General features: G+C 38.3%; 2 protein-coding genes across 6 annotated transcripts in view; one reads left to right on the plus strand and one right to left on the minus strand.

Moving 5' to 3' along the window:
* The window catches only part of LOC116161736 (anoctamin-4-like), a 319822-nt gene that overhangs the window by 75352 nt on the left and 221050 nt on the right, over positions 1 to 23420 (minus strand). The window lies entirely within an intron of this gene.
* LOC116161741 (calcium/calmodulin-dependent protein kinase kinase 1-like) overlaps positions 8172 to 23420 on the plus strand; it is a 37128-nt gene continuing 21879 nt past the window's right edge. Inside the window, exons 1-2 of one of the 5 annotated variants that reach the window (XM_031475203.1) lie at positions 8172 to 8305; positions 20749 to 20863. In XM_031475203.1, the coding sequence (XP_031331063.1) occupies positions 20845 to 20863 (19 nt within the window). In that variant the 5' untranslated portion in view covers positions 8172 to 8305; positions 20749 to 20844. Of the gene's footprint in view, positions 8306 to 20367; positions 20594 to 20746; positions 20864 to 20931; positions 21044 to 23420 lie in introns of those variants that run through there. The other 4 variants (XM_031475206.1, XM_031475204.1, XM_031475205.1 and 1 more) reach the window with 4 other exon arrangements.

Raw genomic sequence — 23420 nt, forward strand, 5'->3', positions numbered from 1 at the left:
GATAATGCCGTCGCCGGCGAGATTTATTAGTTGCCTCTTCCCGTCCATGTATAAAACAAGTAGCCCCAATTACTGTATCGCGAAGTTTTTAAAACTACTCGCAAATGAAACGGGTGGTTGTGAATGAGCAAGTAGTCCGAAAGAAAATAATGCCAAACTCGTCTTCGCTGTTTAATTATAGCAGGTTTGACGCAAAAAAATTGCTGCAGATTCAAGAGGAGTGATTTATTACGAAACGTGCAGATGTATTTTGCAAAAATTCAAAAACTTACGCAGATAACGTAACAGTCAAGCTAAAGCCCATCCTAAATCTTTTTCCCCAGATTTGTCCAATTCCCAGCTTGAACTTTTATTAAGAGTGGTTCTCCTCTGCAGTTACATTACCGATAACGCAAGAAATGTAGGTTTGGGTCCAGACAGTTTGGTAAAGGTAATGTTGAGGTCACCGAAGAGGTCATCTCAAAGGTAATGGGGAGTTTTGTTTCGATCGAGGCTGTGTAAGTTAAAGGTGAGGATGGAGTTATAAAGTTCTCTCATGTTATCTCCGGTCGTTTGTTTTTCGCTGCATAAAAGCTAATTAGTTTCAAGATAAGAACGTGTTATCGCCGAAGTTAACACATGCGTGCAGTTTATTCAATATCGACGCGCAGAATATGTTGCGCAAAGAGGTTATTCTTCTTCAAATTTACTAAGTGTTTGTTGGGGAAATATTGTCAGTTGTTTCTGACTACCAGGCGAACAGAATCCATCAAGTCCTTTTCTAAGCCCAAGTGGTCCAACATTTTACAATTTGGTTTTACTACTGTATCGGGGAAATATAATCTAGGAGGAGGTGTTTTTGCACCACCAAATTAATTTAGAATCTCTTAGGATAATTGTATCAAGAGAGTACGTTCTGGAAGGAGGTGTTTTTGCTCCGCAAATACCTTGATTAGATACAAAATTTTATTAGTACGTTGTTATTAAGCGAATGTGGTACAATCCATTTAAGGGTTTAAGATCTCAGCGCTGAGACCTCGAGACAACTTTGTCAGAGGTGAAATTAACTCATTTCTCACAGATTTTATCGTGCGAGAGAATATGTTCTTCTCTTAAAAGGTTACCGACCAGCATCGACCCTGAAACGATGCCATTCCGTACATGGACATAGAATACAAATGTCACGTCTCGTTTACGACGAACCAAATTCAAAATTGAATGCCAGAAATCAAAAACAGTCGGTGGGATCAATAGAGCGTTACGGACTACATGAAATGATGACCCGAAGAGATACACAAAATCAATTATGTTTTTGCTGGGCGAAATCCCTTCGCCTCCGCTAAAGAAGGGATTACCGCCCCCGCTCGATTATTTTGTACGGGATTTATTTTCATATTGATTCCAAATGGAAAATTAGTCTCGCGTCCCAAACGGATTTGGTTGTTTCATTAACACTTTGCTGCTTTCATTTACTTTTCACAACGAATATCGGCCACCATCAATTTCACAATTTGTTAATTTTCGCTCGATACCCACCTTCTAAGTTAATTATTGCAACAAAAAAATGTTACCAAAAAGTAACAGTGGGAATCTTGACCTAATAACGTCTTAATTGGCCATGAAGTTCTCTTAAACCGTTCCTCTCGAGATATTTTTAGAAATCCAAGTCGTTGATGTTAGAGATATTTATATCCGATGAGGTCATATGCCGAAGTGGATTGTTATACAACAGAATTACGCACGTGCGTCTCGTTGACACTTTGAAATACACAAATATCAAACCTACAACTTGTACCTATTTGTACTTCGCATTGACCTCTGACAACAGTTTCATTTTATTTATTTTATTTATTTTATTTATTTTATTTATTTTATTTATTTTATTTATTTTATTTATTTTATTTATTTTATTTATTTTATTTATTTTATTTATTTTAGTTATTTATTTATTTTATTTATTTTATTTATTTTATTTATTTTTTATTTTATTTATTTTATTTATTTTATTTATTTTATTTATTTTATTTATTTTATTTATTTTATTTATTTTATTTATTTCATTTACTTCATTTATTTTAATTTTACTGAGGGAAGGGCCACTCGTCCGGTGGAGTCACTCCCGAGCTGGTCCAGAACTGTCCTGGACCTCGGAACACTCCGGTTGGCGATTGGGGTTAAATGAGTCGTTGGAATCTGAAGGAATAGCTCAACGAGCGTCGATCTATGCCTCTCATTGACCTCCCGAACACACATGCAGCTCAAGCTCTCAACGAACTCTTTTTGTTGGCAGTGATTTTTCGTATTGGGTCTATACTTGGGTGAAAGTTTAAAAATGTTAAATGTTCAAATGCTGAAAAGCTGAAATGTTGAAATGCTGAAATGTTGAAATGAAGTGTTGAAATGTTCAAATGTTGAAATGTTCAAATGTTGAAATGTTGAAATATTGAAATGTTAAAATGAAATGTAGAAATGTTGAAATTATGCTCAAACTTTCGAAACCTGTTTGGATCTTTGGGACCTTTGAAACCTCTCCAATTAAAAAAATGTGCATAATCTTTTCTATCTCTTGAATTTTGGAAGACTTTGAAATCTCTACAGATCTTAAAATTTTGGGGTTTCGGGAATACTTGAAATGATAAAATACCTTATAGTCCTACAGTCGTAGAATCCTTGTAATCCGTGCGCTCCTTAAACATTTTGGGTCACCTGGAATACTTTTCATCTTTTGGAGAATCTTAGAATTTTTAATACTTGTAAAGTTTTTGTAAACTTTTGAGTCCTTGTAATTTTTGAAATGCTTATAATTTCTTATATCCTTCGAATCTTGAGAATTCTTGGAATCCCTGGAATCCTCGCAGCCCTAAATAATCTTTTAAGTCTTTAAAGTCCTTGGAGTATTTGGGAATATTTGGAATCATTGAAATATTTCGAATATTTGGAACATTTGGAATATTTGGAATATTTCGAATGTTTGGAAATTGTGGAATATTTGAAATATTTCGAATATTTGGAATATGTGGAATGTTTGGAATATCTGAAATATCTGAAATATGTGGAATATTTGGAATATTTCTATTATTTGGAACATTTGGAATATTTGGAATATTTGGAATATTGGGAATATTTGGAAATTGGAATGGAATATTTGGAATATTCTGAATATTTGAAATATGTGGTGTATTTGGAATATTTGGAGCATTTGTAACATTTGTAATATTTGGAATAAATGGAATATTTGGAATATTTGGTATATTTGGAATATTTCGAATATTCCGAGTATTTGAAATATTTGGAATATTTCGAATATTTGGAATATTGGGAATATTTGGAATTGACTATTTGAATGGAATATTTGGAAAATTTTGAAGATTTGGAATATGTGGAGTATTTGGAATATTTGGAGCATTTGTAATATTTGGAATATTTGGAATATTTGGAACATTTGGAATATTTGGAATATTTGGAATATTGGGAATATTTGGAATATTTTGAATATTTGGAATAATTGGAGCATTTGTAACATTTGGAACATTTGGAATAATATTTGGAATATTTGGAATATTTGGAATGTTTGGAATATTTGGAATATTTGGAATGTTTGGAATATCTGAAATATCTGAAATATGTGGAATATTTGGAATATTTCAAATATTTGGAACATTTGGAATAAATGGAATATTTGGAATATTGGGAATATTTGGAAATTGGAATGGAATATTTGGAATATTTTGAATATTTGGAAGATTTGGAATATTCGGAATATTTGGAATATTTGGAATATTTTTAATATTTCGAATATTTCGAGTATGTGGAATATTTCTAATATTTCGAGTATTTGAAATAATTGAAATATTTGGAATATTTCGAATATTTGGAATATTGGGAATATTTGGAATTGACTATTTGAATGGAATATTTGGAAAATTTTGAAGATTTGGAATATGTGGAGTATTTGGAGCATTTGTAATATTTGGAACATTTGGAATATTTGTAATATTTGGAACATTTGGAATATTTGGAATATTTGGAATATTGGGAATATTTGGAATGGAATATTTGGAATATTTTGAATATTTGGAATATTTGGAGCATTTGTAACATTTGGAATAATATTTGGAATATTTGGAATGTTTGGAATATTTGGAATATTTGGAGTATTTGGAATATTTTGAATATTTGGAATATTTTGAATATGTGGAGTACCTATTTGGAATATTTGGAGCATTTGTAATATTTGTAATATTTGGAATATATGGATTATTTGGAATATTTGGAATATTTTGAATATTTTGAATATTTGGAATATTTTGAATATTTTGAATATTTTGAATATTTTGAATATTTTGAATATTTTGAATATTTTGAATATTTTGAATATTTTGAATATTTTGAATATTTTGAATATTTGGAATATGTGGAGTACCTATTTGGAATATTTGGAGCATTTTTATATTTGGAATATTTTAAATATTTGGAATATTTGTAATATTTGGAATATATGGATTATTTGGAATATTTGAATATTTTGAATATTTGGAATATTGGAATATTTGGAATATTTGGAGCATTTTTATATTTGGAATATTTTAAATATTTGGAATATTTGTAATATTTGGAATATATGGATTATTTGGAATATTTGGAATATTTTGAATATTTGGAATTATTGGAATATTTGGAATATTTGGAATATTTGGAATATTTGGAATATTTGGAATATTTGGAATATTTGGAATATTTGGAATATTTGGAATATTTGGAATATTTTGAAAGCGACGGCTCATCAAAGATCTCCAATGTGAGCTATTGAAAAGCAGCCCAACGTCTGATCGATAACTTCCTGCCTACGCGCTATCACGCCCCTGATTTAAAACATTCAAAACAGTTCTTTGGAAGTACTCCAGAATGTGCCCCTCGATTTCGTATCTGTGCTGCCCCACGCAACACGGTGTGCGTTTCCATCACAGACAACCACAAGAGGGAGCCCACCAATTCGACAGTACTCTATCAACCCCACCCTGTGGAAGAACATATTCCATAAGCTCGTGCTTAAAACAGGAGTTTCCCTCTGAATGCGCTTCAAGATGGCGACCGTGTCATCTGGGAGCCCGTATAGCACAGCGATCTCCTTGGTTACCCTAGGGACGTGCCATTCCAGGGCCTAATAGGAGGGATGGTCCTCTCCAACCAGTTCAACTTCAAGGTCCGCTGGTCCTCGCATTCGGCCACAATGGCACTCTGCAGATTCCAGTTGAACTTTGCCGGCCGAGGAAAGGCCCCCCCCCCCACCATTTCGTCCACAACTGCAAAATCTAACCGTAATGCATCTCGATTGAGGCTTAGTGATGTCCTCAAATAAAGCCCTGCGTTGGAGCCGTCCCCTCTTTCGAGGAGCCTGCCCCGCTACCGAGCCCATTTTAAGCGATGTATGGTACTAGAGGGTAGATCGCACCTTTACACTAAATACTGGAGAAGAGAAAGAGTTCTGTTTCTTGTATTTGAATTGTTGTGTACTCCTTTTATTATAATGTTTTCCCTTTTGAAGTTTTCAGATACACTTGATGAATTTTTTTGTATTTTTATTTTATTTTAACATTTTTTAAAATAGCCTGGATTTTACTTATTTTTGAAACTTTTCGAATAGATCAAATTTCTCATGCGTCTTTGCTCGTCAAAATTTTTAACTGTTTTTTGAATTTGTGTGTAGTATGTTTTTGGAGTTTTTTAATTATCACCTATACCTTTTTCATTCCTTCCGAATTTTTCGGAATTTTATTTTTTATAAAAATTTTCGATTTTCCAAATTTTTTTGAAAATTTTTATAATTTCCTTTGTTTTTTGAATTTTTTAGATTTCTATTTATCCAGAATTTTCTAATTTGAGCTTTTGCGTGAATCTAAAATTTTCTAAATCCTGTAAGTTTTTTTGGAATATTTAATTTTGAAGTCTTTAAATTGTTCAATTTTCCTGATTTTTCAAAATTTTTTTGTTTTTGACCATTTTCTGAAATACTAAATTTTGAAAAAAAAAAATACAAAAACCCGCTCAAAACAGATTGATGGTAATTATGATTTTTTTAAATTACAATCTGATTTTTTAGAAATTTATTTTATTTTCTGAATTTTTGAAGTAGTTCATAATTTAATTTCTAATTCTTTGATTTTAGTTATTATCTTTTCTAAATTTTTTTTAATTTAAATCTCTAGAGCTTTTGACATATTTGGAATTTTGGTAATCTTTGGCACCTTAACGAGCTTTGAAATTGTTTGTTTAAGCCTTTTAGCTTTGAGTCTGCCATCTCAAATAGGTATACCATACCATTGGGTCCGTTAACTTGGCCCCCCCACTGAGAGATTTCATAGTCGTATTATTTTGAAATGAATGCGCTCGTTATGCGCTCATATGCGCCACCGATAATAACTTTTGCGCTATTATCGTTTTTTAGAAATCCGAAAAAACATTTGGGGGGGCCAAGTGAACGTAGCCCCCCCAGTACGTATTTTGTCCCTTATAACTAGGTCACCTGATACATTTGGTTATGCGCTCAATTGCGCCACTTGAATTAACGCTAGCGCCATTACGGTTAAGCCGTGACAAATTTTCAAAAAGTGGGGGGGGGGCCAACTTAACGTTTTTAAAAGTTACTTTTTTTTAACATCTTTTCATACGAAATTGTACTCTCAGGTATGCGCTGAAATGCGCCGTAAAAAGATATCTTTGCACCATTATTGTTTTTTGGTTATCCTTAAATATATTTGGGGGGGGGGCCAAGTGAACGGAATCCCCCATAACGCATTTTACTACCGGTATTTGTGCCACTTGATACATCTGGTTATGAGCTCAATTGCGCCACTTGAATTAAAGCTAGCGCCATTACGGTTAAGCCATAAAAAATTTTTAAAAAGGGGGAGGGGGGGCTAACTTAACGTTTTCAAAAGTTACGTTTTTTAACATGTTTTTTCTACTACATCGTACCTTTCATCATGCGCTAAAATGCGCCGTAAACAAAAATCTTGGCGCCATTATAGTGTTTCAGAAACACTATACAGGGTGTTTTTTTTGGGAGCTTTAGTTAAACGATTCTGAGAAAGTAAAATAGGTAGGTTTTTAAAAATTTGTATTTAGGAGTTACTCCGAAGGCCGAATCGATGTAAAATATTTTCAAAATGGACCCACTTCCGGAAATAACTTTGAAAAAGTTAGACCCTCCACTTTTTAAAAATTTGTCACGGCTTAACCGTAATGGCGCTAGCTTTAATTCAAGTGGCGCAATTGAGCGCATAACCAAATGTATCAGGTGACTTAGTTACAAGGGACAAAATACGTACGGGGGGGGGCTACGTTCACTTGGCCCCCCCCAAATGTATTTTCGGATTTCTAAAAAACGATAATGGCGCAAGAGTTATTATCGGTGGCGCATAGGAGCGCATAACGAGCGCATTCATTTCAAAATAATACGACTATGAAATCTCTCAGTGGGGGGGCCAAGTTAACGGACCCTATACCATTTCTTTTATTTAAATTTTGAAATATTTGTAATTTTTTAATTTTGAAAATTTGAATTTTTGAAATTTTAAAATTTGGACCTTTTGAAACTTTGATCTGAAATTTTCTAATTTTGAAATTTTAACTTTTGAAGTTTGAGTTTTTAAAATTTCAAAAATCCAAACTTTCAAAATTAAACAATCTCAAACATTTCAAAATTTAAACACATAAAGCGCTTAAAAAATTGTAGTTTGTACACCGTAAGTAAGTACAAAATAGGGGATGAGTGGAATATCAAACAAGCAAATTGTTTCTTGCGAATGTTGCGGACATTTTGGTACCAGAAAACCATCTGTCTGTTGGTCCTTTTCCCTTGCGTAAGCCTTAAATGATATTCAATTCGAACATGAAGCGCAATTTCGAATAGGAAAACTTTCCCCAGTCCGAGGAGTTTGCGAATCGTTTCGATCTCGGCAACCGGAAAACCGAAAAACCGGAAGGGTTGCGCGCGTTTCGTCCGTCGGTCACGCACGAACGCACAAATAAACGTCGACTTTTATTAATAATTCGCGCGGAAAGGAAATTAATTATTGAAATTTTTCGCCTCGTTGGTCGGTCGGTCGGGGAAAACGGTGGGGGAGAAAATGCCGTGGCAACGCCGCCGCCGTCGCCGTCGCCGCCGCCGCTGCTACTGCTGCTGCTGGAATGTCGCGTTTCAGGAAAAAGAGGCTCAGTTGTGTTTACGCCGAGGCGGAATGCAGTCGGCCTTAAGAACGTATTGCTGCTGTCTGTAGTCTTTCCACCTGCGAGCGACGCAATTAAAGGAAATGGAAAACGAAACGTAAGTCAAGCTTGCGGTGTGTGTTTGCTTTAATTCACCGGCGTCGCGGCGGAATCCGCGCGTTTCGTGGCGTCTATCGATTGTGCGGAAATGGCGCTATTCCTCCGGCGCCCGCTCTTTTTTTTTCTTTTCTCGCCCCTAAGGCGCAATTTTTCCGTTCGTTTACAACCTTTCTAAACACACTCACTTTGCGTTCAATGCCTTAACCTTGTCGTCCTTGTCGTAGTAATTCCTTAATTAACGGGGTCAGGAAAAAGGTCAATGCTGTTGCATTTAGTTGCAACTGTTGCATTTAGGCGAAGGTGCGATTTAAATCGCCGCCGGACGCGTGCAGCTGAAACGCCACCCCCTCGACTCGCGAGCGCGCGGTTTATGTATTGATTAATTAGTATTTACCTACCTGTGCGGAATGTTTACCTAATGCAATTAATTATCGGGAATGCAATACAAGCACGACGGCGTGTTTATATTGTTGACCGTTAAGGTTGAATTATTCACTTAAACAATGCCCGATGCGATAGATGCCGCGCGGAGGGGTGTGAAACTGCCAATTTACGCTCGTTGACGTTTCCGTCAATATTTAGCTCGAGATATGCGATCAAATTTGGACGCAAACTCTTTAATGAACTCAAATTCTTTGGGGTCACTGGCACAATATGCCCCGGTTTTGGGGGGAGGGGGTGGCACTTTTTACAAATTAATGCTGTAAGGCGAGTTCGACGTAAACGACAACTGCATTCCTCCAGACCGGAACCGCTTACGATTTAAAATTGACGCAATCAAATTTTCTGATCGGTCAAAAAGCTACCCCCAAAACCGGGGCCTAATGTGCCAGTGACCCCAAAGAATTTGAGTCAATTAAAGAGGCAATTTTACAGGATTTTGGTAGCTACCATTGAAGATAGGGGTCCGGTACTGTGATTTAAAACTGTGCTTCCTACCTCTTGCATTTAGTAGGCAACTTCCCTATTTTTTTCCTTTGGACTTTTCCGGTCCTTCGGACGCCTAATCCAATTTGAATCAATTTCTTCAATTTTACACGGCTCTACGAATTCCCCCGGTTCCTCGAATTCCTCAGATCCATCAAATTTTTCCTTTCAAGTTTGTCGGATTCCTCACGTTCCTCAGATTCTTCGGATTCTTCCGATGTTAGAGATTCTTCACGTTCCTCAAATTCTTTAAACGCTTTGAGCTGTTGAATCCCAATATTTTTTGAATGTTGGGCCTGACCCTAAGATTTTTTCTGGATTTTGGCAGATACTCTTCAAACTTGTATTTTTTAATTCTACCGATTCTTCAGATTCTTCTAGCGGTTCTCCTCATCTTCTAAATTTTTCGGATCCAAAAGATGCTTCATCGATTCTTTCGATTCTACAGTTACTTTAAATTCTCGCGATTTCTTCAATTCATGTGGCAAATTTCAGCTTTTCCAATTTTAGGGATTCTTGTGATTCTTTGGACTTTTTCCTTTCTTCCATTTGTTCAGAAGATTGCTCACAAGTAACCCCAGGTTATGCAATAACGCCCCAGGATGCGAGACGGCGCTCTCGTCCTATTTGCTCGAGTGCATGGTGCATTCGGAAACCAACCTAGTTCATGACTATGAAAATTGGAGATTTTGAGTTCGGCACAAAATAGGCCCCGTTCTTAGTATTTATTATCTCTCTCTTTTCTGGGTCCTCAACAGGCTTGCCCCCATTAACCGACAGACCCGCATAATGCTTTTTATAGATTCCCCATATAAACGGATCATTCTTGAAACTGCAGCTCGAAGGCACGATAGTAGTCGGATTTGTGCCGAACTCACCTTCGGTTCGCTCGGCATTAAATGGTTTGCTGCTTATTTAACTAAAAACAGGAAGTGATGGTATTTCCGATCGAACCTTGGGCGAGTTCGGCACACAATAGGCCTTCTTATTGAAACCGAAGCTCGACGACACGATAGTATCATGATTTGTGCCGAATTGATCTTCGGTTCGCTCGGCATTAAATGGTTTGGTGCTTATTTAACTAAAAACAAGAAGTGATGGTATTTGCAATCGAACCTTGGGCGAGTTCGGCACAAAATAAGCCTCGTTCTTGAAACCGAAGCTCAACGGCATGATAGTAGTCTGATTTGTGCCGAACTCACCTTCGGCTCGCTCGGCATTAAATGGTTTGGTGCTTTTTTAGCTCCAAACAACCAATTGCGGCATTCGGCACAAAATAGGCCTTGTTATTGAAACCGAAGCTCGACGACCCGATAGTATCATGATTTGTGCCGAACTGATCTTCGGTTCGCTCGGCATTGATGGCTTGGTTCTTATTTAACTAAAAACAAGAAGTGACGGTATTTGCGATCGAACCTTGGGCGAGTTCGGCACAAAATAAGTCTCGTTCTTGAAACCGAAGCTCAACGGCATGATAGTAGTCTGATTTGTGCCGAACTCACCTTCGGCTCGCTCGGCATTAAATGGTTTGGTGCTTTTTTAGCTCCAAACAACCAATTGCGGCATTCGGCACAAAATAGGCCTTGTTATTGAAACCGAAGCTCGACGACCCGATAGTATCATGATTTGTGCCGAACTGATCTTCGGTTCGCTCGGCATTGATGGCTTGGTTCTTATTTAACTAAAAACAAGAAGTGACGGTATTTGCGATCGAACCTTGGGCGAGTTCGGCACAAAATAAGTGTCGTTCTTGAAACCGAAGCTCAACGGCATGATAGTAGTCTGATTTGTGCCGAACTCACCTACGGCTCGCTCGGCATTAAATGGTTTGATGCTTATTTAGCTCCAAACAACCAATTGCGGCATTGTCGAGCGAGCCGTGGGCGAGTTCGGCACAAAATAGGCCCGTTCTTGAAAATGTTCGCGGACTTAGTTTGGGTACGTACCCACCCGCTGACTAATAAAAGGAAGGAAATTAGTATCAAATTCGCCCCTCGAAGAGCAGGACTATACCAAATCCTCCAGGATCACCTCCAGATAGTAGAAGACCTAGACTTTCCAGGAACTTCTCTTGGAACGTACCACACCTCAAAATGAATCAGGGGACCAAATAGCAGGAACATACCATCCTCTCATCATCTGAACTGGGACCGGGACGTTCTCTTGTTTAGTAGGGGGAGACTGTTACGGCCACACTCCAGAAGGGTGTAGCGTGACAATGTTTTTTTATTTTTCCCGGTGTGGGACACCCTGTACGTCATTGTACATTCTCTTTCCCCCTCTCACTCTCTTATGGCCTTATTGTCTATTTCAGAATGACAACATTTTCTTAGTTAATTAATCTTCCTCAACTGTCTGGTCGTACTGCTCTATCCTTTTTTGTCTTCATATACTCTCTCCTAGCCTTCCTTATCTTTTCCTGCACCTTCTTTTCCTCAATATTGTCTTCCTCTTACCCACTCCCGTCCCCTAACATCTTAAAATGATCTTTCTTGCTCTACCTTTATTGTCCCTTTCCGATTTCTATTGCTCTCTCTTGCCCATTCCTGTTCTTCTATGCAATCTTCTAACCTCTCCAGCGGTCTTCTGTCTCTTCTTCTTCTTGTGTGCGTTTTCTAGACCCTTTTGCCTTCCCCTGCCATTTCCCTTACCCTCTATTGCCATTTTTCTGTCCTCTTTCGTCTTCTCCTGCTCTCTGCATCAGTCCCGCTCTTGTTCTCTCACTTTTCTCATGTCTTTTTTTAACGTCTCCTGTCTCCGTCGTCTGCTGCCCATTCCTCTCTAGCTTTCTCCTGACCTCTCCAGCACTCCCTATTACTCCTTCCGTATCCTACAATCCTGCCCTCCTCCCTGCTCCGTTCTCTCACCAACTTTCTTTAATCGTGCCCTGTCGTGTTCCCCATCCCCCGTTTTCTATTACCCTCTACTGCTCTCTGTTAGCCCCTCTTAATATTTTGTATCTCCGTAATTGTTACTTAGTGCTAAAAACTAATATATGCGTCATGTGGGCCTTTTGAGTCAGCTAAAAGAGTTATCGGAGTTTTTTTTATTGGAACACCCTGTATATTTTAATCTAAAATGCACATGACATTTCCTTTTTATTAAGCACTACGGATGGTACCTACTAAACAAAAATTCAAATACTTCATTACAAATATTAAAAACATGAATTAAATACTAATCAATAATTTAAAAATTTAAAAAAAGGTTCGAATAAAAAAGATTTTTGAATTTTTAAACTTTTTTATAACTTTTTGTAATCTAGAACGATAGCAAAAATACAAAATTCATCACACTAGTAATGATATTTAAAAAATTGCAATGATTCAAAACAATTCAAGAAATATTCAAAAGTATTTAAAGAATGATTTTAAAAAGTTCAAAAATACTTTAAAAATGGATTAAACAACTTTTTTATCTTTGTTTAATCTTTTTGTTTCAAGGTTCAAGAAAATGTGTGAGAATCTCTAAGAGGTTCTTTTGGAAGTTTTATCTGATTTTTTAAAAAATTCTAAGGGGAAATCTGATCTAATAGAACTTCAATGTGGGTCTTATTAGCTACTATCAAAGAATGACTTTCAAAATAATTAACATGAATAGCGATTTTGAAGAGCCTTTTCTACGGATTTTTGAAAGTCTGTGCCTTTATTAGTCCTTAAGAGCGTTCACAAGGCTAATCAAAGGTCTTCATAGCGTTCTTTTACAACCTATGGGGGTTTAGTAAGTGCATTTGAGGGTATTCAAAGTTATTTTTTCCCTTCTGAATCGTTCCAAAATTCATCACATTCCACTTCAATTCATCATTTTTGTAAATGGAAATGGAATATTCGATTCAAAAAATTCAAAAAAGATTCGAAAATATTAAAAAAATTAAAAAATTAAAAGAAGGTAAAAAACAGTTTAAAAAGATTTTTGAATTTTTAAATTTTTTATATCTTTTTGGAATCGAAAACGATAAAACGATTAAATTTCCTTTTCAAAAATATATCACACTAGGGATGATATTCAAAAAAATTCAAGCGATTCAAAAAAAGATACAAAATTTAAAAAAAGGTTCAAATGATTAAAAAAGTACAAAAATTTTAAAAAGATTTTTGAATATTTAAACTTTTTTGAAATCTAAAACGGTAGCATATTAAATTACTTTTTCAAAATTCACATTAGGAATGAGATCCAAAGAAATTCAAAAATATTTTAAAGAAAGGATAAAAAAATTTAAAGGTTTAAATGAGAAAAAAAATACAAGAATGTTAAAAAGCGAGTTTTTTTTCCTGTGTCTTAAGCAAGCAAAGATTTCAAAATTTTGATTGCACCATCCCAAGTTTAACCCAAAAGAGCACATGGCGCCTATATTCCTTTTTTGAGAGCACCAACAATTAGCCAGATACCGTATAATAATTGTTCCTCCCTCTCACTCTCTTAGCTGTTCAATCTTTAAAATTTGAAAGTATTCGCTTCCTTAGGAGATACGAGGGGAAATTAAAAACTTGTCTATTTCAGGATTTTCTTTATTAATAGCGATACGGAGAAATGCTTATTACAAACGTTTCTTTATAATGATTGTTGAATAATCTGCCGTTTTCAAAATAAGTGTGCGGGGTCATCTAAAAAAGTTATTAGATTTTTTAATGGAACACCCTGTATATTTTAATCTAAAAAGGTGGCATATTAAATTCCCTTTTCAGAAATATAGCCACTATAGGGATGATAAAAAATTAAATAAGGTTCAAATTTTTTTTACTTTTTTGAATCTCCGAGCCAATATTGAATTATGTTAAATTGTTTAAGTGTTATATTTTTGAAAAGAGAATTTAATATTAAATCTAATACTTTAAGAGAACATTTAAAGATAGTTGAAGACAAATATAACGAAATGTTAGAGAATTTCAAGAATGTAATTCAATGGATTTATTCCAAAATTACAAGCGAATTAAAAAATAATGTTAAGAAACTTCAGGAGATCATGACAGTTTTAAAAAAGTAAAAAAAAATAACTTCAATAGTATCTTATATCAATTAAATTTAAAAAATGGGTACCATTGATTAAAAAAATACATACATCGCACTAATTATATTACAAAAAATTGAAGTGATTCAAAAAAGATTCACAAATAAAAAAACAATTAAAAATTTTAAAGAAGGTTCAAATAATTAAAAAATACATACAACTATTGTATATCTTTTTGTAATCTAAAACGATAGCATATTAAATTATGTTTTCAAAAATATATCACACTGGGGATGTTTAGAAAAGAAAATGAGACACCCTGTGCATAATCTTCCTATCACTCTCTAACCTTCTCAATCTATTTCTTACTCCCCACTTCTCTCCTTTGATATCCTACCCCTCTTCTGTTATCTCTTGCCTTCTCTTACTCTTATCTGCTCGTCCTTTTCAGACCATATCCCAAGCACACCCATCCTCATCTGTCGTCTCCCGACCTCGCTTTATCTCTCTTCCCTGTTGGAAATTCTGTTAAAAATATCTCGTCTGAAACTTTCAATAGCGATATCCCGCATTTTCTACCTTGAGTGGGCAAGCAGAAGCCTTTTAATTGTTACTTAACGGTTGCGCTTGTCCCCCGGGAGATTAGCCGAGTACAGTTCCATGTCAGGTTCTCAATAACGAACTAAATGGACAAATTTCATTTCATAATCGCCTCAACCTTCAAATGCTTTCAAGATGTAAGTCTCACGATCTTTGATATTACTAAGTGCATGGTATTATTAAATTCGTTAGCCTTCAGAAAGAATTATTGTCATTTTCGAAGTGACGCGTACGACGGAATCCAAATTTCATTTGTCACGATCCACTTCGGTCGCCTTGAGAAAAAAATCGTTAAGGTCGCCATGGTGACGACGAGAATGATATGATACCTTCGACTTCATCCCGGTAATTGGTAATTATAGGGCCCGACATTGTTCCTCTTCTCCTCTTTCGTTCGCCAGCCAAATAAACTGAACCGGAAAGGCCAAAGTGTCAACACTGACACCGACGATGGCGCGAAACGTAGACGCCTGGAAATTAGGTTAGATTTCCATGCACGGCGACTACCCGGTCGAGGTGTTCAACAATCGATAGTGCATGTCTGCAAATGTTTGCTTAAGCGATTGCGATCTATTAGCGTCGGAGATTGAGCGTCGGGTTCGAGTGAAAAATGGCGCGACGCGCCCTTTTAGTACGGACGTATTTGTAATTGCTCACGATTTAATTGGATTCGAGTTCATTTCGGTCTCGGGACAGTTCACAACTAATGGTTTAGTAATAAGAGCTCTTTCGTTACAATGACACAATTTAAAACCGAAGCGGGCAACTATCGAGAGAATTTGAAAATGGGACGCCTATCTCCATCCATTAGTTTCAAGCGTCCGTGACAAACGGCGTTAAGTGCTCTACCTTCAAGGTTGAACATCTTCTATTTATTGATTGATGTATCCTTATACGGAGTTTGAGCAGACCCGATATCTCCAAAGAAGGAAATTTGTGGGGGTTCAAAAGAGTAAGAGCCAAGCAGGAGAGGTTAATAGTAGAAGGCGGCAAAGAGCTGAAGATCGTCAATAGCAAAGGAGCACTATATTGGGCAGGACAAAGTGCAATATAGGAAAAGATAGGATAAGGGAGAACATGTCAGTGTTGCGAATGTTCCATAGCGACATCGGGGCGCCGTAGGTCGCCATCAAGGCGCGATCTAATCGATATAGGATTGCGCACCATGATCCATAATGAATGTAATCGCTTAAAGGCATTATGCGGGTCACTCTGTAATGGGGCGCAAGCCTGTTGAGGGCCCAGAACAAGAGGGGGATAATAAATAAATAAATAAAGTAACGTGATCACCTTCTGCAGCTAACCTAATTATGTCGAAATTTTAATAATCTTATTCATAATGCACTATTCCATTGGAAAAATGAGTTCACCAACTGAAGTTCCGTCTTCAAGATCCAGAGGTTCCTGCGTGCTGGAAAAATTACCCTAGGACCATATCGGCGCTCTTTGGTAATTACAGCTCCTTTACAAGACAAAAAGAAAAACTCCAACAGTGTTGACAATCGAAAAAATGCGGCCCGCAACAGATTAACTCCCGTTCATTCATGCAACGATCAGTTCGTACTCGCAAAAGAGTTTATAAATAGATACTCGGTGTTTCGGAAAGCTGTTAATATCCCGATTCGCAGAACACATGTCAACCTGTATCGTTTTTATGATGCACAACAGAATTTTTTCCGTCATCCTCCTTTGCTTAACCGCCGTTTTGTTAACCAATCAATTTCTACTTGTAACTCGAGCGTTTGTTTCACAACTGAATTGTTGGCCACTCGTCTGCTAATTATTTACTGTTTTAAGCCATCTTCGCTCTTGTTGCCATTAAAATGGCGCAGGCGAGATGTACGCCTTCTCAGTCGCTAACCCTCTTTTTCTTTTTGGTTCGCTATTTATGCTAAGACCAAAAGGGAACCAACGAAATCTCCGTGACCAGCGTCCCCTCTAAACCAATAGCAGACCAGCATTTACGTTATTTGGGCTCTGGAAATGGGAAAAACCCACGCACGTTTATCGCCAACAAGCTGATCAGGGGTAAAGAACGAAAGCTTTGAGGAGAAGGACGTGATTGAGTCGTGAAGAAGGGTAAAGAAGAAAGGAAGTCGCAATGAAAAATGTGAAAGATGAATAAAGGTAACATGAAAGTGGTTTGAAGGAGGAAAAGGGACGAAGAAAATACTTGAATGGTGGAGAAGTAAAACAACAAGGAAATTTGAAGGAAGAGAAGGGATTAAATGTAAAGGGAAGGGGCGTGAAGAAACTAAAAGAACAAGAATTAGACGTAAGCGTAAGAAAGCACTCGTGAAAGAGTGGGAGGGGATGGAGGAGAAAGGAGAGGTAGGGTTAATAATTCAAGAAAATGCAAGAGAGAGGTGGAGAGTACGAGATGAGGCGAAAGAGTTTACGAAAGAGAACAAGACGTCAGAAAAGGACACGACATGACAGAACTGGCGAAGATACGAAACGACAGAAAAGAGCAGGAAAGGGCAAGATGGAGTAGGATAAGACATAGACGGTCGATAGAGAACAGGAGATAGATAGTATAGGAGACGGTAGAAGAGAACGACAAATCTTTGGAGAGGAGAGGAGGAATAGAGAAGATCTCCTTTCAGCTGGCAGGAGCGTATGTGCTGGGGCATAAAGGGAGTGGAGAAGGCAGTAAATGAAGGTAAAGAGAGGAGGAAATGAGATCTTGAATGAGTAAGAGAGTCCAGGAAAGGAACAGCAAAATACTGAAGGGGGGAGACGACCAGAAAGGAAAGCGTTGAGTGTGTAGAGAGTGACAGACGACGATAGAAACGAGCGGGAGACGGAGGAGAGAGCAGGAAAGAGAAAGAGAGAGTAGGGAAGACAAGGAAATACAAGAGAGAGGCGGAGAGTGAAAGATGAGGTCATAGAGTGGACAAAAGAAGCAATGGACGAACTGGCGAAGATAGGAGACCACAGAACAAATCAGGAAAGGGTTGAAGGGGGACCGGACAGGAAAGGGTAAGAAGGGGTAGGATAAGACATAGACGGGTGGTAGAGGACAGGAGGAGGAGTACTGGAGACGGTAGGAGAGAACGAAGAATGTTAGGAGGGAACAGGAGGGAAATAGAGAAGATCTCCCTTGAGTTGGCAGGAGCGTATGTAACGGGTCGGGAAGGTAGCAGATGGAGGTAGAAAACCGACGCACCCCTCTCATATGGAAAGCACGATTTATGCCGAACTCGCCTTCGGCTCGCTCGACATTGGTACAGATTATGACGCAAATTCAAGCAGAGAAAATTTCACCATTTAACACTGCGCCTACGAATGCCGAGCGAGCCGTAGGCGAGTTCGGCATGAATTCGGCGCACCCCTTTCATATGGAAAGCACGATTTATGCCGAACTCGCCTTCGGCTCGCTCAACATCGGTTCAGATTATGGCGCAAATTTAAGCAGAGACAATTTCACTATTTAACACTGCGCCTACGAACGCCGAGCGAGCCGTAGGCGAGTTCGGCATAAATTTGACGCACCCCTCTCATAGGGAAAGCACGATTTGTGCCGAACTCGCCTTCGGCTCGCTCGACATCGGAACAGATTATGGCAAATTCAAGCAGAGAAAATTTCGCCATTTAACACTGCGCCTACGATGCCGAGCGAGCCGTAGGCGAGTTCGGCATAAATTCGACGCACCCCTCTCACATGGAAAGCACGATTTGTGCCGAACTCGCCTTCGGCTCTCTCGACATCAGTACAGATTATGGCGCAAATTCAAGCAGAGAAAATTTCACTATTTAACACTGCGCCTACGAATGCCGAGCGAGCCGTAGGCGAGTTCGGCATAAATTCGACGCACCCCCCTCACATGGAAAGCACGATTTGTGCCGAACTCGCCTTCGGGTCTCTCGACATCGGAACAGATTATGGCAAATTCAAGCAGAGAAAATTTCACCATTTACCACTGCGCCTACTAATTTGGCGCACCCCTCTCATAGGGAAAGCACGATTTATGCCGAACTCGCCTTCGGCTCTCTCGACATCAGTACAGATTATGGCGCAAATTCAAGCAGAGAAAATTTCACTATTTAACACTGCGCCTACGATGCCGAGCGAGCCGTAGGCGAGTTCGGCATAAATTCGACGCACCCCTCTCATAGGGAAAGCACGATTTGTGCCGAACTCGCCTTCGGGTCTCTCGACATCGGAACAGATTATGGCAAATTCAAGCAGAGAAAATTTCACCATTTACCACTGCGCCTACTAATTTGGCGCACCCCTCTCATAGGGAAAGCACGATTTATGCCGAACTCGCCTTCGGATCGCGAATTAGTTCAAAAAACATCTGAAAACCGCAGTCTAGTTACCTTCCAAGAACTACCTAGGCTATTATAGAGCTTTCATTCCTCTTTCTGAAACTAACCGAGGCTGGAGAATCCTAGAAACCACCTGCAATTGACTCGAAAAATCCTAAAACGCTCCTTCCGAAACCGATCTTGCGTCTCATTCATTCGATTACGATAAACACGTGGGGAATGTTTGGACGCATGTCCGCGAAGGTTTCTGATTTAGCAAAATTGAGTGAGGTGAGGCGGCGCATCTCCTGAAATGCGGGAGCGGAACATAGACTGTTAATCAGTGCGAAGTGCACCGAACCTGCTAGTTTTTCATAACTTTTTATACAGGGCGATTCAAAATTGAGTACAAAGACTTTAAGGGTATATTTACCAGCCAAAAATAAGAAATTTCGTTCATATTATCGTATGTCCTAACTTGCTTCGTTTTCTAGATACAAAGAGTAAAAAAGTATTGTAAACAAATCGGTTTTTATTTATCTTATTCCCACCAAAGGAAGGCCCTTATGACGACAAATAAGCCTACCAAATTTTCTTTAACTCGGCTGAAAGGTTTTTGAATAATTGAAAAAACCTATTTTTTTTTTAAACTTTTACACCCTGTATCTAGAAAAGGAACCAAGTTACGGCATACGATTATATGAAAAAAATGTTTGAAAATGTTTGCCCTCAATTTTGAATCACTGTATAATAAATTGCTTTGACAATATTAACTCCTTAATTTGAGTTTTTCGCTTACATTTGATAAGTTTTTTATGCTGCTATATCCAAAAACGTGTACCTAGTATTTGCCATGACAAAAAATTTCCCCCCCCCCCCCCTTGACCTTGACGTAGACTGGTAGCAGGTTTTTTTGGATACCATAAAAAGCTTCTTCCAAACGAAATTTTCACCCTGTATTTGTATCAGGAGAACATAGGTGCTCTCGAATTTTTAAGAGCCTGAACGCTTCAAAATTTCTGAAAACCAAAGACTCGAATATTCTTAAGACCTTGAAAGTTTGGATGAAGTTAAAGACTCTCGACATACTCTCTCAACCGAGCCCAATAGCACCGAGTACTCGAAAAACACGATGTTATTTTCACTCCATCCATGTACCCTTGGACTTTAACTGCGATTTCTTAATGTAACGTTTAAGTTAACGTGTTTATTTATTTATTTCAACGCATATGCAAACTTTCGTTTTATAAAACTATAACCAGAGCGATCTTTGAGCCAAATCAACACGACACTTAGTCATGCGGGCATTCACGATTTTTAATTCGCACGCCATCCGAGTGCGAAAGGTCGTGGTTCTCAGCCTTCGGGAACCGTGGCCGAGGAGCGATAAGTTCCATTCCAAATCACGCTCCGGGAATAGCGTTCGCGCCATTATCTGTGCCCCCATCTGTTGACGAGGTAATCAATTCGACCATTTTCATTTAGTTTTGTAACTTTCGACCTCGAAGCACGACAGCTCGACGTCACGATATTATTCGAAATTCGGGAAAAAAAAAGGTACGCGGTTTTTGACATTTAGGTGACCCGCGCTGTTTTCTTTTAATCCGGCATTGACGCAAGCCGGAGCGACCCTTAGGGCTTCCGTTGAGATGCTCCGGCGAAGGGGGTGCGTGCGCGCAATTAATTCTAATCGGGGATTTTTATTGTTTCAGTTTTTTAAAGCGAGCGCTTTAAGGAAGGAATGGTATCGTGCAGCCCTCGGGATTACCGATGCTTGTTTCCAGTTCTTTAGTTCAGCATAGCGTATCATGACTACTCTTCAACAAGGTAAGTCCGCAATTATTATTATTATTAATTTTCCACCAAATCTGGTTGTTGTTGTTAAAAATTCCTATCTGAAAGATAAAGCGTCAATGACGCGGACATTGTCCGAAACGGACGCGTATTTTCGCGAGTGCCGCTGAGAGGTTTGCTGCACGATGACGTCATCCGCCGAGACGCGCGACGGTAAGTTGACAATTTTGGTAATTACGGAACCGGACGTCATTGTGTCGATAATAATAGTATTAGAATAATGGGCGAGCGATATACAAGGACGATTACCCATCGATTTTGAAATTATTGCGTTTATCTGAATCCGACGTTTTGACGTCGTCGGGGCGGTCGCTGGGCAAGGTCCGAAAGAAGGCCCGAAGTTCATTGAATCGATGACTAATTTATTCCGCAGTTTGAGTTAAATATGGAAATCCGAGGTAATTCCTGTCGAATTAGGGATAATTTTTTGAAAGTGCTTCCCGAACGTTTTGTGCGCAAAACCTTATCAGTTTTGCGGGGATATCCGGAATCTCTGGTCACTATCTCTCCTCAATAAATGAGATCATAGCAATTTACAGGAACGAAGTTGAAGCTCGTTCCGTTTTTAACATTTTGCAAAACTTTCTCCCTCCTTCCACCCTCACTGCCCCTCTTCCGTTGTCTCCAATTATTTTCTGTCCTCTCCTCCCATCTATCTTGACTTTTATTCGTGCTCTCTCAGCTTTTTTTTTCTCCTATTTTCTTCTGACCTTTTTTGGCCTTATCATTCCTCTCTCATTTGCTGTCCTTTGCCATTCTCCCCTCTCTTGCCCTCTCATGCCCTCTCCAGCTCTTCCTCGTCCCCAGTGTTTAGTGTTAAAAGTGCGATTTATTGTCTCCAGCCTCTTCCCGTTCTCTCGTACTCCTAATTTCCTACCATATCTTGCCATTTATTGTACTTTTCCACGTCCTAACCTCCCTCCTCCTAACCCCTACTCTCCTCTACGACCCTATTACGGGCTTGTACATTATTTGGCTTTCCTTTTCAGTTCTCTCCTGTCTCCTCCTACTCTACCATGTCATGTCTCCTGCTCTTGTATCTTAGAAAACTGGCTCTCGAACTGACTTGATGAACCTACTACGCAAACCCATGCTTCTGCCCCCTCTTGCTCTTTCTTGCATTTTTTGAAGATTTCCTCAGATTCGCTTAAGCTCTCTGGAAGGCGGAATTTGTTGAACTTTTCCCTCCTTTTTAAGTCGTCTGCTACCCTCTGTCCTGTCCTACTGTCTCGTGTGGTTTCTAATGCTTCTAATTTTCAGTTTTCTCCTACACTCCTCTGCTCTTTCCAGCTCCTGGAGACGTTCCTGTTCTTTCATACTATCGACTGCCCCCTCCTTTCCAGTATTCTCCAGTCACTTCTGTCCTTTTTTATCGCCTTCCTGTTGTCTGCCACCTTTTCCTTCCAACCCTACTATTTCCAAGTCATCTTTTATAACAAATTGTTATCTGTCCTCCCCCATTTCCTTCTCCTCACCTTTTCTTCTTCTACTCTATTGCCATCTCCTATCCAATGCAACAATCTCTTGTCCGCTATACTGGCTGTCTCTTTCCCCCCATCTCCTGTCCGCAATGTCCCATCTACCGTCCTCTCCAGCCAGTTGCTGTCATTTCCTGCTCTCTTTTTTTCCTCACCTGTCGTATCCTCCCCATTTCCTGTCATCTCCCACCCTTTCCTACCCCATTCTCATACTGTCACCGCCTGCACTCGCACATTCTCTTTTGCTCTTTATTATGTCCATTAACCTAGCAGAGCAAGTTCAGCAGAACACAATCAAACATATTGCATAATTAGGTGCTAATTAGGTGCTAATTAAGTGCCCTATTCCCGAATTAAATGCTCCTTTTCTTTAAATTATTAAATGTTTTGCCAGGTTCATATGAACTCAGCAGAGCACTACCTCAAAAAACCAATAAAATGAAAAGTGAACTAACTACAATTACCTGGCAGAACATGTAATAATTTTTTTAAAAAAAAAGAGCATTTAATTCGGGAATAGGGCATTTAATTAGCACCTAATTATAGTTAGTTCACTTTTCATTTTCTTGGTTTTTTGAGGTAGTGCTCCGAGTAGTGCTCTGATGAGTTCATATGAACCTGGGAAAACATGTAATAATTTTTAAAAAAAGGAGCATTTAATTCGGGAATAGGGCACTTAATTAGCACCTAATTAGCATCTAATTATAGTTAGTTCACATTTCATTTTCTTGTTTTTTTGAGGTAGTGCTCTGATGAGTTCATATGCACCTGGCAGAACATGTAATAATTTTAAAAAAAAAAAGAGCATTTAATTAGGGAATAGGGCACTTAATTAGCACCTAATTATAGGTAGTTCACTTTTCATTTTTTTGGTTTATAGAGGTAGTGCTCTGATGAGTTCATATGAACCTGGGAAACATGTAATAATTTTTAAAAAAGGGAGCATTTAATTCGGGAATAGGGCACTTAATTAGCACCTACTTAGCACCTAATTATAGTTAGTTCACTTTTGATTTTCTTGGATTTTTGAGGTAGTGCTCTGATGAGTTCAT

Source organism: Photinus pyralis, unplaced genomic scaffold (genome assembly GCF_008802855.1).
Source record: "Photinus pyralis isolate 1611_PpyrPB1 unplaced genomic scaffold, Ppyr1.3 Ppyr1.4_LG10, whole genome shotgun sequence".
Lineage (NCBI taxonomy): Eukaryota > Metazoa > Arthropoda > Insecta > Coleoptera > Lampyridae > Photinus > Photinus pyralis.